Source organism: Nematostella vectensis, chromosome 12, assembly GCF_932526225.1.
Source record: "Nematostella vectensis chromosome 12, jaNemVect1.1, whole genome shotgun sequence".
Lineage (NCBI taxonomy): Eukaryota > Metazoa > Cnidaria > Anthozoa > Actiniaria > Edwardsiidae > Nematostella > Nematostella vectensis.
The window spans coordinates 3,036,879-3,056,041 of NC_064045.1; the positions used below are offsets into that span (position 1 = coordinate 3,036,879).

The 19,163-nt window shown below is 41.0% G+C and overlaps 2 protein-coding genes across 2 annotated transcripts; both read left to right on the top strand.

Moving 5' to 3' along the window:
- Positions 1 to 258: 258 nt before the first annotated feature.
- Positions 259 to 7,821, top strand: LOC5503316 (UPF0676 protein C1494.01). Its single transcript, XM_048719790.1, has 7 exons — positions 259 to 475; positions 1,123 to 1,238; positions 2,586 to 2,664; positions 3,076 to 3,189; positions 3,533 to 3,709; positions 4,164 to 4,274; positions 7,411 to 7,821. Exons 1-7 carry the CDS (start codon positions 263 to 265, stop codon positions 7,579 to 7,581), a joined length of 981 nt encoding a protein of 326 aa, XP_048575747.1. The 5' UTR covers positions 259 to 262; the 3' UTR covers positions 7,582 to 7,821.
- Positions 7,822 to 11,362: 3,541 nt separating this feature from the next.
- Positions 11,363 to 17,682, top strand: LOC5516862 (protein singed). The gene is made up of 2 exons (XM_001636847.3): positions 11,363 to 12,301; positions 16,236 to 17,682. The coding sequence occupies exons 1-2, from the start codon at positions 11,512 to 11,514 to the stop codon at positions 16,910 to 16,912; spliced, it is 1,467 nt and encodes a 488-aa protein (XP_001636897.2). The 5' UTR covers positions 11,363 to 11,511; the 3' UTR covers positions 16,913 to 17,682.
- Positions 17,683 to 19,163: the final 1,481 nt, after the last annotated feature.

Genomic DNA, 19,163 nt, shown 5'->3' on the forward strand with positions numbered 1-19,163 from the left:
GAATCCTGCATTCTGATTGGCTAATAGAGCGGTCCGGAGACCCGGCAAAAACCCCTATATAAGCGCCAGGGCGCATATTTAATTTTGTCCTTTTTAGGGGGGGGGGGGGCGCTTATTAGAGAGGGGGCGCTTATTCAAGCAGGGCGCTAATATTCGAATCATTACGGTATTTTAAGTACACCGTAACGGCTCGACTAAGAGCCACCGTACTCATCATGTCCCAGGTAAGGCGCAGGTCACGCAATATAGTGTTTTTATCGGAATGACGCACTACATATCACGCTACTTTCCCTTCGTAGACATGTCTGCCGCCACCAAACTACCAGTCGTGGACTTCGACGCATTTAGCATCGCAAGCAGCACAAGGCCTGATGCGAACAGCGATGAGGCCCAGCAACTAGCAAATAACGTGTTACAGGGCTTTGATACAGCAGGCTTTATATACCTGAAGAACCACGGCATACCACGGAACAAGGTGACATATATACAATATAATTTTTTTAAATAGGGAACGAGGCCTCCATAAATATAGCAAAATCCTATCATGATTTCGGATAGAAGGTATTGTGGTCCATGTTTAGTATAATTGTGTTGGCATATATGAAATCAAATATAATAAGTACGGGGGATATATCACATTGCAAAGAAACAAGCGTCAAACTGATCACACACCTGGTACAAAAGGCACCACAAAGATAAATAAATTTAGTATAATAATAAAAAAGATCTACCTTCGCATGAAAGTGATAACATTCCTGTCCATATGTCACTATTAGAAAAGTCTATAGGATAATTTTATTTCTCGATTACCAGGAATGCCTACGTCAACATAGTCGGCTAAGCTGTCGCAAGCGTCAACAACAAAGCCAGTTTTTTTACAATACACTCAATCTTGACTGGTTGCATACTTGTCATCGCCTCTTTCTTAAATAATAACCTTCCTGCAGTGCCGTGGCTTTGAAATATTGGGGGGCACAATACAGAAACATTTAAGACTATACTGTCCTGTCATTGTCATTCTATCATCGTCTTTGTCATCGTCATCAGCATCATACAATAATCTGTAAAGTTATAATATTTTTTTGCGGGCCAGCTTTTTATCTTTATGTTGTACCTCCACAGTTTGATTCAGTTGTCCACGCATGGAATACGTTTGTTGCTCTACCGACTGATGTTAAGTCCGCTCATCAATTGCAGCCTGGCGGTTTCAATGGCTGGGGCAGCATAGAGGGCGAAAGGTTTGTGTTCAAACATAATGATGTTCTTTATAAACAAAATAATCGCTGAAAAACTCCGAATGTGTGTATGCCTGAGTGTCAGGCCCACAAATTTATTAATTACCCACACATGTAAAAAAAACTACAAATGTAATGTAAGAAGTTGCCCACAAATAAACCCACAATTATAATAACATGTTGCCCACAAATGTAATAAACTTACAATCATAATAGCAAGTTGTCCACAAATGTAATAAACCCACATTTATAATAGCAATTTGCTGTACTAAGTACGTATAATGTCAATCAATCTTGACCATCGGGTTCGTCTACACAAGTGACAATCAAACAATACAGTTCAAGAGGATCACCATGACTGTATGTTAGACCAATTCAGTGTATTTATAGCAATTTTTACAATACCCACACTTCTGTTTAAACCGTGAATTACCCTCTTACAAAAAGTGTTCTCAAACACGTTATTACAATCGAGGGTTTATTAAATTTGTGGGCAAATTCTTCTTACATTTGTGGGCTCTTCAACATACTCTATTTAATATAAAAAAAAAGTCTTCCCCCCAAGGGTAATTTCCGAAAATGTACTACAGACGCAAGCTGTAAGAAATTAAGGTTAAATAAATATATTCATATATTCAATGTTATACATGTTCATGATGTCGTACATATCTAGTTCAATATCTAGCTTTTATTGACTAATTGCAAATATCAGCATTATCACCATCAGCATCATTATGACCTCCACGCTACCAGGGGCATACCCAGGATTTTAACATTTTGCAGTCAAAGCATTCAGAAGCTAAATGTGGGCGAGGCCCCTTATCCCGCACCCCCGCTTTTGGGTTTGAAATTGGCGTCAATGCGTCAGACTATATTACTCGATCCCCTGTCATCCTCGATCTGAAATAGGACTTTAGTCGTCACGTGGCACTGAACGACATAACAATGTTTGGAAATCATCTGTAGACTAACATGATTAAGAAAATTATAGTTTTTATCCTCATCATATATATAAAACTACGTACATAAAAATGAACGCGTAAACATTTGATTTTTTCCCCCTCTTAATGCAAATAAGATCGCTAAATTTTTGTGCAGTCCAGTGACTGCAGGCCTATAGGCTGCGTACGCCCCTGGTTACCATTCTCTAAATACACAGGCAAAGTATGTAAGGGTGAGGCCCTCCGTGTGAGTTGTATTAGGGTTTAACTTTCTTGTTGTGCGTTCTTCTCGTTGATATTACGGTGAAGAAGTGTTGAATGTGTCTAATCGAGTACTGTAGTTTTGTTTGATTTGCTTTGTGTTTGTGTATTCAGATCTATGCCGATTATCAGTTTTTCTGTCTTTCAGACACTCCGTACATAGACGTGTGGGCGATTTAAAAGAGGTGTTCCATGTTAGTGCTATACACGATCCTGCGTTTGAATGGGTAATTATTGCCTGATACAGCTACTACCCAGTAATAGCATTCAAAACACGGCAAGACTTGGAACCGCTGAATTTAGAGAAGGGCCAATTAAGAGAAGGGTCACTCTGGAGCTAAAAAATAAAGTCTTCCCTTGACCTTCTACATACAATTTATCCAAGCATGATAAGATTTCTTTTGTGTTGGGAGCCTAGTCTATGATAATACCTGTCAACACTCCGTATTCCTGTTTTCTAGTTCGTTGGTTCTGTCATTGATTTTCCGGCTTTTGGGTGTGATTAACTTAACTATACTCTCCACACACGGCTATTGCGGGAATCTAAAGTGCTTTTATCGATCGCTTAGGCCATGCCATTTTATATCTATTTGGATTTGGGATAATACCCTTGACATATATATCATACTGTGGCATAGATATGGCCAGCAAAGAGCGTACCTGAGTTTAAACCAGCGGTTCGCTCGCTCTATCAAGACTTTCATCTCCTGTTGAAGAGGGTGTTGTCGGCAGTTGCCATCGGCCTTGGCTTGGTAAGTGTTCCTCTTTGCACAGGCGCGTACACAGGGGGTGCGCGCACATCCCCTCCCTGGTTGCCAGGAAGTGGATCGTCAAATACTATTTTTTATAATTAGACCTATCACTGTGTACTCAATCCTTCCCAATCCAGCCAATCCTGGGTACTTGAAGGAGAATTGCTATATTATGGCAAGAAAAAACACCGGGACCATGCATAACTCTCCCTAATGGTGCAAGGGAAGAACGGATGACGAACATTGAATGGTGTGTCAACTAAACAATTTATTTATTCAAGAGTAAGTTACAGTGAGTAATTTGAGGTTCTAATTTATTTCGTTACTTCTAACTTTTTTCCAGCCCCCTGACATCTTTGACATACCTCATCTCAATATTGGAACATCCAAGAATATGTCCGAAATCAAGTGTAATTTTTATCCAAAACCAGTCGAGGCCAAGCCAGGCCAAATAGGATGTGGGGAGCACTTTGACGCTGGGAGTCTCACTATTCTCTACCAGGACTCAGATGGACTCCAGGTAGGTAGTGATGTGCTGAGACGTTTGCATCAGGGGAGTAGAGGGGGATAGGCGTGGCTGTCAGAGAGGGAAAGAGGTAGAGGGTTTCGTGAGCACTTTGACGCTTATAGTCTCACACTTCCTTACCAAGACTCCAGCTGGGCAGGGGCGTGGTTAGAGGTTTGCCTAAGGGGAGGGGAAGTAGAGGCGTAGCTCCATCTCCAAATATCGGTGTCAGCGTTGTTTAAAGTATCGGGATTTTGTGTTAATCTTTTATCTAGTTCCTAGATTTCCTGATTGTGAAACAAATATGGTAAACGGGTTTACATATAAACGGTTTCCCTTGACTTTTTAAAGTATTTGCCAGTTTCCAAAGTAAGAAGACTTGTGTACGATTCTCCAGAAGATTGTGTTATACTAAAGGTCATTTAGATTTTCCTTGAAGGTCCGAGTTAAAACACCTTTATTTATTTAGGTAGAAAAAGAAGATGGAACATTTATCCCTGTTCCATTCATTGATGGTACTCTGGTCGTCAATATAGGGCACCTGATGCAAAGATGGACTTCGGACCGCCTCAAAGCGAATGTAAGCTTTTCCCAAACTGGGCGAATCTATCGTTCATTTTTATGTTATTCCAATGATAAAGACCTTCTCAAAGCAAATCGTAAGCTTATCCCAAACCCTCACTAACGTCCTTTTTTTATGTCTTTCAAATGGACAAGGACCGTTATATAATATATAAGGAGTATATATGTTGTGGGTTTATTATGATATTGGTTCAACAGTAGCGGATTTAGGGGGAGGGTTTGGGGGTTTAAACCCCCAACCCCTCCCCTTTGGGCTGCCAGAAAGCCATATAAAACAATACAAAAATACCTCCCCCATTTGGCACTGAGCAAAAACCCCCCTTTAGCGAAAAGCTAGATCCGCCCCTGTTCAAATATATTCAAATCAGATTCAATATATTCTTAAACCAGCTTCACTATCCCATCAAATTGATGTTCCCATAATTACATTGGTTAAATCAGTTTCAAGATTGGTTCAGCACAGGGTCTGGATGGGGGGGGGGGGGGGGGGTCTGAATGTCGGTAGTCAATTAAAATTTCCATAATTTGTCGGTACTCGTTAAATCTAAGTTAGTGTTCGCATTTGTACCAGATTTTATGTATAAACTAGACTAACCGTTGTTTAGAATTGATTAGTAATTAATGATTTATTGATAATAAATTAATTATGGATTAATAATTGACAGAAAAGTTGATGCAACAGGAAATACATAGTACATACTGAAATGGCTGAATTTAAGAGTAGATTGACCGATGGAAGTAAAACGTAAAAATACGGGGGGAAAATCAAATTTCGGTAATCGGCAAATATTTTTTGTCGCTAGTCACTAGTTTTTCTCATGTTTTGTTGGTAGTCGGTTACTTTTTAAGCCGTTTGTCGCTAGTCGGTTAACCCAGACCCTGTCAGCAGGGGTTAGGGAAGTTTAAACACGGGGTCAGCTTTTTTAAATATGAGGGGATAGGGTTAGTTTAAACACGGGGTTAGCTTTTTTAAATATGAGGGGATAGGGTTAGTTTAAACACGGGGTTAGCTTTTTTAAATATGAGGGGATAGGGTTAGTTTAAACACGGGGTTAGCTTTTTTAAATATGAGGGGATAGGGTTAATTTAAACACGGGGTTAGCTTTTTTAAATATGAAGGGATAGAGTTAGTTTAAACATGGGGTCAGCTTTTATGAATTAGAGTTTTGGATTAGTTTTTCATTGACATCATTATTAAGAAAGTAATACACTTCTTGTAAGGGCGTGCTTTTTTACTGGCTGTTGTAAATAAAACAGACATTTTTTTTAACTATGCGACATTCGTCGATTCGTTCATGCAAATGTTTACTATAAATTACCTCTTTCCCTTTAACTTCGAGAATGCAATAACATTAAAAAATGTCTTCAATAACTGATCTCACTTATTAGGACATAGTCTTTTGACTTTCTTTTAGTTACTTTCCTTTAGTGCGCTAAGAACTCTTCGCAACTTGCGTGTAGTAGCGGATTTTTGTCGAATGCTAACTGTATTTATGGACCATGATTTACATTGAAGTTAGGAAGATCACACATTAAATTCTTTTGAATTTTAACTATAGGAACTTTTAACGCATTTTGTTATGTGCAAGCTTAAAAAAATTGGTGTGTAAAAATGTTGCGGGGGATTAGAAACGTGAGCTCATTTGGTCATCAATCAGTTCCCATCATGTCATCACATGACTTGATGGCAAAGTGGTCTGGACAGTAGCCGATCGATCCGTGGTTATAGCAAAAGAAGATTCTTCCCTATTCCTATGTAGGATTTGGAAAGTATTAGAGCATAAGGATAGTGGAAAGGTTCGTAAGAATTTTTCTACGCTACTTCCGATTAAGTGGAATTTCGCTTAATGTCAGAATGGCTATGAATCTCCCAAAATAAAAATACCTTTTTAGAATATATTAACTAGATTAACTATAATGAAACCAGCACTTACATTGAAACCACAACATATATTTTCTAAAAGGGATGGAGTAAGAAGGTTCGCGTCAGAATTTGTCATTTGTGCAGATTAGGGAGCAACCTAATCTATTGTAAGATCCGTCCATAAAAGGATAGCAAAGTCATTGAAAATAACCATTTTCATATCGCCGAACCTTAATAACTTTTTTTCATAAGCAAAGGTTACATTCCCTATAGAAAGCTATTCCTTGGATAAACTTCAAAGGGCACAAGATCAGGCCCGTAGCAGCGAATGGGGCGCTGGAGGGGCGTGCCCACCCAATATTAAAAAATATGAGGAAATGATGGCGCGGCTGTGCCCCCCCCCCCACCCCCTAGTGTTTTTTAATGTTTCTGTATCGTGCCCTTCCTCCACCCCCTAGTGTTTTTTCAATGTTTCTGTATCGTGCCCCCCACCCCCACCCCCTAATGTTTTCTTAATGTTTCTGTATCGTGCCCCCCCCCACCCCTAGTGTTTTTTAATGTTTCTGTGTCGTGCCCTTCCCCCACCCCCTAGTGTTTTTTTAAAGTTTCTGTATCGTGCCCCCCCACCCCTAATGTTTTTTTAATGTTTCTGTATCGTGCCCCACACCCCCACCCCCTAGTGTTTTTAATGTTTCTGTATCGTGCCCCCCCTACCCCCTAGTGTTTTTTTAATGTTTCTGTATCGTGCCCCCCACCCCCACCCCCTAGTGTTTTTTAATGTTTCTGTATCGTGCCCCCCACCCCCACCCCCTAGTGTTTTTTAATGTTTCTGTATCGTGCCCCCCACCCCTACCCCCTAGTGTTTTTTTAATGTTTCTGTATCGTGCCCCCCACCCCCACCCCCTAGTGTTTTTTAATGTTTCTGTATCGTGCCCCCCCACCCCCTAATGTCTTTTTAATGTTTCTGTATCGTGCCCCCCCCCACCCCCTAATGTTTTCTTAATGTTTCTGTATCGTGCCCCCCCCCCACCCCTAGTGTTTTTTTAATGTTTCTCTATCGTGCCCCCCCACCCCCTAATGTTTTCTTAATGTTTCTGTATCGTGCCCCCCCACCCCCTAATGTTTTCTTAATGTTTCTGTATCGTGCCCCCCCCCCCCCACTCCCTAATGTTTTCTTAATGTTTCTGTATCGTGCCCTGCCCCCACCCCCTCAGTAATTCGGTGCCTGCTACGGCTACGAGTATTATTTCGAGTATTATTCTATCTCCAGGTGCACCGTGCGGTCGTGCCGGATAACGCACGAGTGTCCAGGAACTCCGTGGTGTTCTTTGGGGTGCCTGACGTGGATCACCTGATCACGTGTCTCGACGGGTCCAACAAGTACCCGCCCATAACAGCCGGGGAATATTACGCCTACCGGCTCCATGAGCTATTCAAGTAAAGAGAGAGTCGCATAGTCATATCCCGTTAAAATTTTGCCATTTTCAAATATATGATATGCTCATTATTATTGAAACTTAAATAGAAAAAAACATCATCTTCTTCCCAACTGAAATATTTTTACACATCTATTCATACGATACAATCTGAAAGGTTAGTAAGGGGTGACTTTGACATGAATTGAAATTGGTAAATTCAAGGATGAAAGTTAATAAAAACCAATACTGTAAAATATAAAAAAGTAGAAGCCACACATTAAGGGATAGTGTATTTCAATGCCAGGCAAATGAAAGTCACGAAAGTGCATGCAAAAGGCGCATTACATCCATTTATCTATTTTATATGGGTTCTGCAGTTCTCTCCTGAAAGAAAATTAAAATTCCAGATATTTAGGGGACTCGGAAATTGATCAGAATACCTGTTCAAAAAATCGCAACCCTCTCCCCAAACTTAGCAGCCCTCCCCCTCTTCCCCCGTTAAATAATTACCCTTCCCTAACAACATAAGAGAAAGTTAGGACACAGGACCTCCGGCAATACGAACGCGCGCTATAAAAGGAATCGCTCCGCCCCCTTTTTCGCAAGCTCTTGCGCAGGCCGTCGCCTTTCAAAGCTAGACTCTAATGGGTAGGACCTCTAGAATTGCCAGAAGAAAACATAGCAAAAAGTAAAGCCAACTTCGACAACTTTAAAGTGCAAGAGATTGTTAAAGAACTATCAGGCATATTCGGGAAAGTGTTTGAAGTCAATTCTCTACAAAAACAGGAGCAAAAATCGTCATTGAGAAATTAAACTCAGCGCGCGCTCGTTTGGATTGAAAAGTTGGAAAATAAAATTCAAAAACAGCGTGCGTGCGCTCATTGGAGATGGCGTCATTCAGGTGCGCGCGCGAACAAACAACAAACTTTCAAAATTCATCACTTCAAAAACCTATCTAATCCCAACTTGTTATTCGTTTTGTTATAACAATATAAATAGACTCTGTTTACTTCAATGATGTGTTTTCGACCAATCTTGAGCTCTATTATACCTTTCTGGCTCTTCTCTACGGAGCTCTGCACTGAGTGAAGTCAGATGACGAATGACAGCTTGCCTAAGGCGAGTCCCTTTTATAGTGCGCGTTCGTATTTGTCCTTCTCCGAGAATTCGAGAGATCTGCAGTTTCTAACGTAGAGAGCCAGGATTTTACACCTTTCATAAAAACTTGAGATACGCTTGAGAAGAGAACACTGAAACTCCCTCAGGCCACGTGATCAGATACCAAGACACCATGCTCGGAAGGTCACGTGATCAGATACCAGGAGTGTATGCTCGGAAGGTCACGTAATCAGATACCAGGAGTGTATGCTCGGAAGGTCACGTGATCAGATACCAGGAGTGTATGCTCGGAAGGTCACGTGATCAGATACCAGGAGTGTATGCTCGGAAGGTCACGTGATCAGATACCAGGAGTGTATGCTCGGAAGGCCACGTGATCAGATACCAGGAGTGTATGCTCGGAAGGTCACGTGATCAGATACAGGACACTGTGTTCGGGGACGAAGAGTGAATGAAGCCATATAAATGACTGATATAGCAACAAAGTAATCTCATTTCTAACAGATCAATGAAATCGACCCTCCCATCCCGACTTATCTATTATTCATGTTGAAAAAGTGCGCTAAATCAGTGGTTGATAATCGTTTCAGCTGCAGCATCAAGATAAACCTTTCCGGATAGGATTTGACTGATTTAAATTTTACGTTTCGCATTAATGTGCGGCTATCGACGTTTCGCATTAATGTGGCTACTAGCACTGATGTCTTCAGACATTGCGTTACCACAACATTCCGGTACACGCCCAAGCCTAGAGCGCCGACAAGGAAATTGTGCCCTAAGTTATATCATTCACTAATTCGCTGTGCCCAAATGAGCGGCTAATTTTCCTGCTGTTATACCTTTAGGCGTCATTTTGTGATGATAGACGCATTGTCTGCTGTATCAAAATGGCTTTTATTTATCAGAGTTGGTCATTCGACATAGATGTAAAGTATTTTAGTATAAAGACAAAGCTATTCGCGAGGAAAATAAAGAACAATAATAAAAGCGGTGAATCGCCTTCCTTTCCCGTGTTTTTCTGTTATAAATAGAGCTGGGTAAACCAAAGTTGAATTTGTTTCTAGATCGGTTCAGCATATTATCAGAACATGTAAAATCAATAGGGCAAAACAAAATGGTGCGGTTTATTTGTGTCCAGACTTTTATTTAGAAATGAGAAAAAAAAGTAATGGCATGTAAAAACTAGCTCTACACACATCAAGTTCACTTGGAGTAAAGGATCTAATAATATAGATGCAGAGATGCAGATTTCATTTCTCCACGCGCGGAGTTTTGCGTATTCTCACTTCTCGACATTTTTGCGCGTTTCTACTTTCGATCGTATGCGATCATATGGAAACACCCTGCGATCGTGTGCGATTATATGGAAAACATTTTGCGATAAATTTTTCCTAAAAATTCCCCTATCTTCCTTTGTAAAACTGTATTTACAAACGACATTTTAACATGTACGACATTCTAACATGTATCCATTTCTTACAAGTCCATGCGAGAGAGTGGAGGGTTAGTGGTCACGTGGTAGTAACAAACCAATGGGTGACTCATATCCGGCGGGAAGTTAATCAGCTGACGCGCACATTCTCAGATTAGCCGCAACAATATGTTCCCCTGACTTGCTCATGACTTTTTAAGGGCATAGATTATATGTAAACGCAGCGCTTCCGCTAACGAGACAACAGTAGACAAATCTTATCGCAATAAAACGGAATTTCTTTTGTGGTTTAATCAACAAAATAATAATGCCTTATTATTTGCGTTCACTTTTTTGGTTTAAATTTTCCCTTTTAGTTATCGTAAAAGAGTAGTCAGAATTACTTCGTCACGCAAATATATCCAAATTTATTTTTTCCTGTCACAGTTTGAAGTAATAATTATTCTGTGATAGAAGGCTTCTACACACGTAGTCTTTGTCGAAAGTCATCACGATTGACCAAAACAAACACATATTTTATCATTCTATCGCGAGGGAATTATTTTTGCTTTGTCATTGCCGTTTTTGCTTGGGGAAAACCTAGCGTCGCTTGCTCTGTTTATAGCACTTTTGGCAGAGCATTATTAAACATATTCTCTTATTCAGACAACCCGTTGAAAGGATAATTGCTTTGAATAAAAATCACAAGAAAGAAGGTTCCCCAAAGCCTTGAATGAATGAGTCACCGGGCGACGTGACCAAGTAGCGTGTCGTTTCAAAGAGATTCTCCGTCTTCAAGCAAAGCGATTCCTTTAATGCTGAGACCAATGATCTCTCGGAAGGAATTGAATGAAAGGTTTTCGCACCAGTAAATGTTTAATGACCTGGAAATTATTGATTTAGCCACGTCGTATTGTGAGGCGGTGGTTGCTGAATCACCCGGCTTCAGATTCATACTTTGTCACACAACGATAGCATGTGGAGAGAATTTAGCATTTGGTCAATAAGGCATGCTACATTAAATCGAATAAGCATTGAATCAAAAGAAAGTATCTTTGAGTATGAAAAAAGGCTATGCGACCGATATCATTTTGGCCCAATTACTACTCGTTGTTGAATTTTGCATGAAGCGTCTTCGCTAGTTTTCTAACTTCAGAAAGAATTCCAATTGTTTTCTTTGTGTTATTGTTGATATGATAAGAAGTGATTTTCTCCTAACAAATGTCCCCTCGTGTGCGTTTCATTTCTATTCTTGCCGGCTCCACGCCTCCCTCGGCTATCGTATTTCACGGCTGAGCTCAATAGTTGCGTCCGGTTTCTGTGGTATTTCAGCTCACTCAGGCGGAAAAGAAAGTCCTTGTTCTGTATCGTCCGTGTATCCAAGTCAAATCCCTTCAGTCGTTCTTCGCTCTTGTCTGAAAAAATGGTCGAACCATCTAAGTGGAATATCGGTCTTATGAATGATAACTCGTCCAAGTATCTCACCGCTGAGACATTCGGATTTAAACTGAACTCGGATGGCGTTTCCCTTCGAAAGAAGCAGACATGGTCTCTTGAGCAAGTTGACGGGGAGGCGATCTATCTGAAGTCGCACTTGGGAAGGTATCTGACGGCGGATCCTAAAGGCAATTTGTGTTGCGAGGCGGAAGAAAGAGAGAGCAACGCAAAGTTTACAGTCGAGATAAAAGATGGGAAATGGGCACTGAAAAGCGTCCACGGCGCGTACTTTGGTGCGAACGGTGACCAACTAAAATGCGTGGCGAAAATCGGGAAAACGGAGTTATGGACAGTACATTTGGCCATGCACCCTCAGATAAACCTGAAGAGCGTTTTGCGCAAGCGATACGCGCATTTAGACGAAGAGGATAATGATGTGAAAGTATCCGAGCTGATCCCGTGGGGTGCTGATGCCACCATCACTTTGAAATTCTCGGGAGGAAGGTATTTTCTCGTCACGAGTAATGGCAAATACGTAAGTGCAAGCGGGGACTTACAGGACGAGCCTAATGATGATTGTTCGTTCTCCGTGGAGTTCCACCAGACAAGCATTGCATTTAGGGATCACAAGGGCAAATACTTGACGGCTGTTGGTACCGGTAAACTTCAGTCTAAGAAAGAAACCGCGGGCAAAGATGAGCTCTTTCAGTTGGAAGACAGTCATCCGCAGGTCTCCTTCATCGGTCACACAAACAAGAGGGTTTCCATAAAGCAACGTGAGTTTTATTTGATTTTAATAGTGTTTGTGAAATACTATTACTGTGTCCATGTCTTTGTTTGGGCTGTCTTGAAGCACGTTCATGTTATATGCAAATCGCTAATGTTTTGTTTGCATAAAATCATCTGTGTTTGATCTGCTAAGCAGGTTATAAACTATTCCACGTGCCAAGCACACATAAAACTTTTGTGTCTCACCCTAAAAGTTTTAGTGCATGCTGCTTTTTATTCTTTGTGAATGAATACATCCCCACTACATCGCCTCCGGGAACCCATTCATGTTTACGACGCCGAACTAAAACAGCACAACGGTTTCCTTCATAAACACAAAAAGTCCATTCCGAATATTATAAATTACCCTAAATGCCTTAATTAGCATTTTATATTAAGTCGAGCGCGTGGTTGACAGGGGTACAGCTGTCCTGTGTATTTATCACCGTGACTATATCGATATAGTTCGTCTCGCTTGCTGATTTTACAAGGTTAAATATCTCTTCCTTATAATCACTCATAATTATTGGCTTGTTGTTATCAATATCTGTTACGCTTGTATGCACACAGTTGCTCTCTAATTACTCTACGCATTGTATACAGGTATTCCTATACATACTGATTTTTTACACCCAGCGGAAATGAATTCTTGCTTGCGTTATTTATGCGTCTGGCTTTAGCGCCGATAAGTCGCGATTCACTTACGGCTAATAATCCAAGGCGTAAGGAGTAGTCACGTTCCAGTTTCGGTTGTATTATAAATCATGGTTAATTTCTTGGCGATACAGCATGCTGAGACCACGGATTGCTATTGGATTTTATCAGACACGACATGCGAGATAAAAAGGACATATTTTGTTGACCCCGTGCCTTCTATTAAAAATGCGACAGCTTTAAATTCAACAAACCATTCTTGTGTCTCTCTTTGTTTTATGCCCTTTGAAGATGATATCGCTTTATTCCGAAATTAATGTTAAATTTGCATGCTGGGAGCTAATTGTAAAATTGATGATTAGAATTTAGCATTGTCAATCCCTCCTGCACCCTTATGTAGCCTTGTCCAGATATTCGCTTTTCTCATTTACTGATAAGCCACCCTGAGCCTTCTAGGAGCTTGAAGCACCTTGTAAACACCAACTAGTTATGTCCGAGCCTCGCATTTGCCTTTTACTGAGAAGCCGCATTGAGTCTTGGGGAACTTGAAGCACCTCTTTAAGCCGCATTGTCACCAGTTTACTTCCGGCGATTACTTAACAATCTTCGATGATTTTTAACGGAAAACGCAAAAAATATTTCAAAATATTGAAAGCAGTGTGTCTTTTGAAAGTTTCTTTGAGGATGTGACTGATAATTTAGAGCGGATGGCCTGTTTAATATCTCGGATTCTAATAGATTCTTTTGACGGTTGAGGTTTCCGTCGGACCTCCGGAAGTAAACTGGTGACAATGCGGCTTTAAGCACAATCTACTTATAACCGAAACAAACCCTAGCTAGCTTTGCCTGAGGCACTTAAGAGGCCATGGTAAATAAATGCAGACATTTTTGCCCACACTTAGAGTGTGGTGACGTTTTCATCGGTTATTGCCCAGCCTTTGAATGCTGCTAGAACCCCCTCCTCCTAAGTCTAATGTTTACAGATATTGTGTAACCTTCTTCTATCTGCTTGTGACTCTTGCCATGGCTATGCAGTTTGCCTTATCGTCTGAAATTTATACCCATGTTCCCATCCCTTTCGATCTCTTCTCGCATGAGCAACCAGTAACGTGTAGGAAAGGGGGGGAGGCAAAGTGTGAACACATCCCCTCAACCACCAAAAGTTTTTTTTTTTGTAATAAAGGATTGTCAAACTATTCCTATATGATATCTATGACTACGCGCTCCCCCCTCTAGTTTAGCAACTCCTAGAAACATCCATGTAAAAGACTCCCTCACCCACCCACTCCCATCCCTCATTGAGGCTTGGCTAGGGACTTCACTTTATAGAAGACCCTCCCTCTTCCCACAAACATTTCTGCCACCACTATATCCCTCCCCCCTTCCCCTATGCAGGCTGCTTAGGACTTTGGTCCTCAAAGACCAATTTAAAATAACAGGCGAAGAAACATTAAGATGTCAAAGCCCCTTTAATGAACTAATGATGAATGACAGTCACATTTCTATAAGACTCATCGCTAAGGGCTATCACATGTTTATTATCGCGATAAGCCTGGTATAAGATGTGATCCACTTCACTCTGAAAACAGGGGATTTCATATATGTACATATATGAAATCCCGTTATCACAGTGGAGTGGATAGCATCTTAAACCGGGGCTTATCGCGATAATGTGATTAACACATACTGGGGATACTATATAGTTACCCCTTTCCAGAGAATACTTCAAAGAAAATTGCAATCAAGAATCGTTGTGGTTGGCGTTTATACAGACAAATAAGCAAATATGCTTACATAAAAGGATATTTGAAAATCTGTAACTCTTTAATTTATGGGCCTCTCAATATGGCTTTCCTAGACGTGACGTAAATGTGATTTTAAATAAGATTAAGCACGCTGTAAGGCTTGCAATGAAGATAATACTATTAGGCTGTTTTTTTTAGCTATCATATTTTATTCAGCACAGTTACATGAGGGTACATGTCATTCGACACTAATCATCTCGTGACTTTCAGGTTTTGCTCAAGTTCAATATCAGCTTTCAATGAAAACAAAATACAAAACATGCTTCGACATGCCCTGGCGATTTATTGGTTAACAGATGCGTATCGGTATTTAACGGGATTTGCTCACTTTCCAGATGGAGTACACGGTCCGCAGAACTCTTTTATTTGGTAATCTGTGATTCCCCCAAATTGTACAAAGTTAAAGTTCGTTAATCTGACTTGCGTGACTCGTATGGTTTCATAGGCTATGAAACTCTATGAAAATGCAGGCCCGTACCCAGGATTTTTCTTTTTTGGGGGGGGGGGGGGGGGGTGCGAAATCCGAAAAAGTGGAACTTTGGGGGGGGGGGGAGGGAAGAGCTCTCTGATAAGAATCTGACCATCCCCTAAAGAACATTTATGCCTTTGCAGTATCTCAGCTCGACGGGACGTTTATTGTCGGATTTGGCTACATAACAGAGTGATCTAGCTTATGCTTTATAGTTTGTCTACGAATAGCGAACCGAAAGCGGACCTTCCGCCGTTATGGAGGGGGGGGTACGATCGCACCCCCTGCACCCCCCTGGGTACGGGCCTGAAATGAGATGTTCATCTCAGTAGTGAAATAAATCCGCTTCGATTACTGTAAAGATTAAACCATCCTAAAAAAGACATTATATTTCTTTATACAACGACACTCGTTAATCCTGTAAATCATGCGCTCTGATTGGTCAAGGGTCCATGTGTTATTATAGGACACACGCAAGCATGCGCGCGCGCTCCCCAAAACTAGATTTTAAGACATTTTCATTGTTGTATAAAACCAATAATTTTTTTTTTCTGTGCGTCTGTCCTCTAATAGATGCCAAACAGACGTCACTGTGTGTTATGAACAACAGTCTTGCAGCTCAACTGCGTTTCTTTGCGAACTTGTTTGTTCTTGACACGCTGTGACGTCATCTGTGCATCACTTAGAGGGCAGACGCACTAAAAGATGAGATCTATTTTGTTTTATACAACAATAGAACAATAAGAAAATGTTTTCTAACGTTACAATCTAGTTTATGGGAGCACACGCGCATGCTGGCGCCAAGCGTACGTGCTAATAACACATTAACCCTTGAGTGACGTTGTATAATATAGTGTCTAGCGCTGCCACTCGTAACCCCCCTCCTCCCCCCCTTAAATCCCAGACCATCCTCTGCCCCCCCCCCCCCCCTGCCACGTTATATCATTCTATGAAAGAACCTGTATTTATAACCCTGTTCGTGTTGCGTGTGTAACGAGTTTCTTCTTCCCGCAGACACGGACCTCCGCGCCAATCAGATGGACATGGGAGACACCGAGATCTTCCAGCTCGAGTTCAACGAAGACGGCAAGACCGTGTCCCTGCTCGGTAACAACGGCATGTACTGGGTTGCCAATGGACCCGTCTCCGCCACCGAGAAGACCATCACCCCGAAAGCCCAGTTCACCATGGAATACCATAACAATCAAGTAGCGTTCAAGGCGCATACTGGGATGTACCTGACCTCAAACAAGCAGGGACAGCTACTCGACGGCACACCAGAGCTTGAGGAGGCCGGCAAGTTCTCCATGGAGATCGTCAATCGCCCGCTGTTGATCCTGAAAGGCGAGTTTGGGTTCATCGGGTGCAAGACCTCGACTAACCGCCTTGAATGTAACCGCGCCGCCTACGACGTCTTTACGCTGGAAGTGGAGGAAGCGGAGAGCGAAGAGGAACGAGGGACGTGGTATAAGATTGGATCTGAGAAGGGCAAGTACTGGCGCGTGGAGGGAGATGGGAGTATCTCGGTGTCTGGCGAGGCGAATAGCGCTGATCTGTTCGAGATTTTCCTGGAGCGCAGGAATTATCTGTGCATCAAGGCGAAGAACGGGGCGTACCTCAGAGGCCAGCAAAATGGAGTGTTCAACGCAAACGGAAAGAGCATCGCGAAGGACAGTCTTTGGGAATACTAGAAAGGAGGGGAGGTTGCCAGAGAAACGGCGTATACAATAACGCAAAGTAAGGTCTTGGGACACCTTAAATAGCTATAAATCACATGCCAAGAGGCAGGAGTGCCCAATAGTAAAATTACTTACTTGGACATAGATAGAATAAGGTATAAACGATTTCAAATTATTCCAGTGTCAAATGTAGGCTATGTCTTTAAATTAATGGATCATAAGGGTACATATCTTACTATCCGACTACTAGATAATTATGTTTATTTTCTGTGATTATAACTCAAGAACAAAATAATACCCCTGTTTCGTATCTTTCATTATTTTTGTTATATTTTTGTCCTCTTACAAAGAGAAACCTGAAGAATTCCGTAAATAGAGGTGTTTTGCTTGAAAGAAATCAATTGTTAGATCTTTTTTAATGTGAGTTAAATTATTTGTCTTAGAAATATTTCTAAAAAAAAGTATTATTTTCGTTATCAAATATTTTTGTGATTGCGATTATCTGCTCCTTTCACTAGTCACGTGATCATCAAAATCCGAAATCTTTAGTGTAGGGTATCAGATCAGAGTTTTTTTCCTTTTTTGTCGAATTAAGACCTGCAACAAATAACGTAAACAATTGTCAGATAAATTAAGGAACTCTCGATGTATTCGATATTACAATAGCGTAGTTATTGTAGAATGTTTCAATATCTCAGACTTATAAAAGAGACGAAGTTTGAATTGTGTTTTTAACCCTGTAACCATCACCTTTTAATAATTAAAATGGAGCGAAAAATGAACTAGTGCCAAAACTGGTAGTTTATGGGGGGGGGGGGGGGGATTTATTATAAAGGGGCAAAAGCCTGGTCCCTGGAGTTCTGATTGGGTTATGACGTCACAGGATGAGAGCTCTAACTTCCGGTGACGTGTTATCTGAGAAGGACTAGGCACAAGACAGAGAGAAGTCCAGACAATCTAAGGTTTTTGGTACAACGTATTGTAAAAACAATGGAATTAAGCAAATTAAAATTTTTAGGCCTGCGTCTTTCGCTTGAATTTCTTAGAATCAGATTCCGGAAGAGCCGCTTCTTCTTTAGAAACTGCGAGCTTTTGATCAATGTATGCTTTGGATTTTTCAAAAACGTTAGGGAAATATGTAAGGGGGCTACGTTCTTTTGGGCGCCGATTTAGGGGGGGGTCATTAAAGGGGGGTCACATTTTTTGGGCGCCGAATTAAAGTCTGGTTTTAATATAATACTGAGCAAGAGAGTCATTGTTCAAATGAAAATTTAATTCAGTTTACAATGTTTCCTACAATTTTATATCTAGTTCCATATTGTTTCAGGTACCAATCTTGTCTTTATATAAAATTTTTTTGAGAATCCCTCTCATGGTTGACAGACAAAGCTGCCCGTTCTAATCAGTTGAACAAAACGAATTTTGGTATGCTTACCTTCCCGACCCTCCTATAGAGAAGCATTTGGTGAGCTTGGGCCCGCAATGACCACAGTTATTGCTCAGCAGTCTATCCTAAGGGATTATGCGTGCAACAGGGTGCAAGCAGAGCTACATTTTGCCATTCTTAGCGTGTTTAGAAAACATGTTACGTTGAGCGATTTTGCCTCATTTATTCGCATTTTTCTTGGCCGAAAGCATTCGTATTTCAATAAGACATTCGGTGAAATAATGAAGAGCATTGTACTCTGGAAAGAAGCACCTAAAATGGGGAGCAGAGGAAAGGAAGACAGGAAGAAAGAAGAGTGCAGAAAATAATAGCACACAACAAAGGGGTGTCTACAAAACGAAACCTAAAACCTAAAACCTGCGACCCCAAAAGCTACGACCCCAAAAGCAACGACCCCCAAAATTTTGCCGTTATTAGCCTACCTTGTTTCCCAAAATGGCTACACAGCGTGGAAGTTTCATGTGAAATCAGTGATCCTTATGAGAGAATAAGCTTATTCAATTGTTTTTTTTTAATTGGGAAATAGTGAAATACTTGTGTTTCAAGTGGTCGTTTCTTAAAACGCCAATAAACTCAGAAACCCGGAATGTCACCCGGTAAACTTTTTCGGGTGTTTCCTCCAAAATCTTAATTGCCCGCTAACTTTATACGGGAAATCGCTTCATGTTCTAGTTGTGTCGAGTTGTAGAAAGTTTTCATCACAGAGAAAACCATTCCACTGCCCGGAAAAAGTGGGCCAATAAAGGCTTACATCATTTTATCGGATTTCCTTCCAACCAATCAGGTTTCATCTCTGTCAAATGATTTGACATTGAG

Coding starts and splice junctions, on each gene's coding strand:
- LOC5516862 (XM_001636847.3), top strand. CDS start 11,512: ATGGTCGAACCATCTAAGTGGAATATCGGTCTTATGAATGATAACTCG. Junction 12,302..16,235: donor GAGGGTTTCCATAAAGCAAC/GTGAGTTTTATT, acceptor TTCTTCCCGCAG/ACACGGACCTCCGCGCCAAT.
- LOC5503316 (XM_048719790.1), top strand. CDS start 263: ATGACGCACTACATATCACGCTACTTTCCCTTCGTAGACATGTCTGCC. Junction 3,710..4,163: donor AGGACTCAGATGGACTCCAG/GTAGGTAGTGAT, acceptor TTATTTATTTAG/GTAGAAAAAGAAGATGGAAC. Junction 4,275..7,410: donor CGGACCGCCTCAAAGCGAAT/GTAAGCTTTTCC, acceptor TTCTATCTCCAG/GTGCACCGTGCGGTCGTGCC.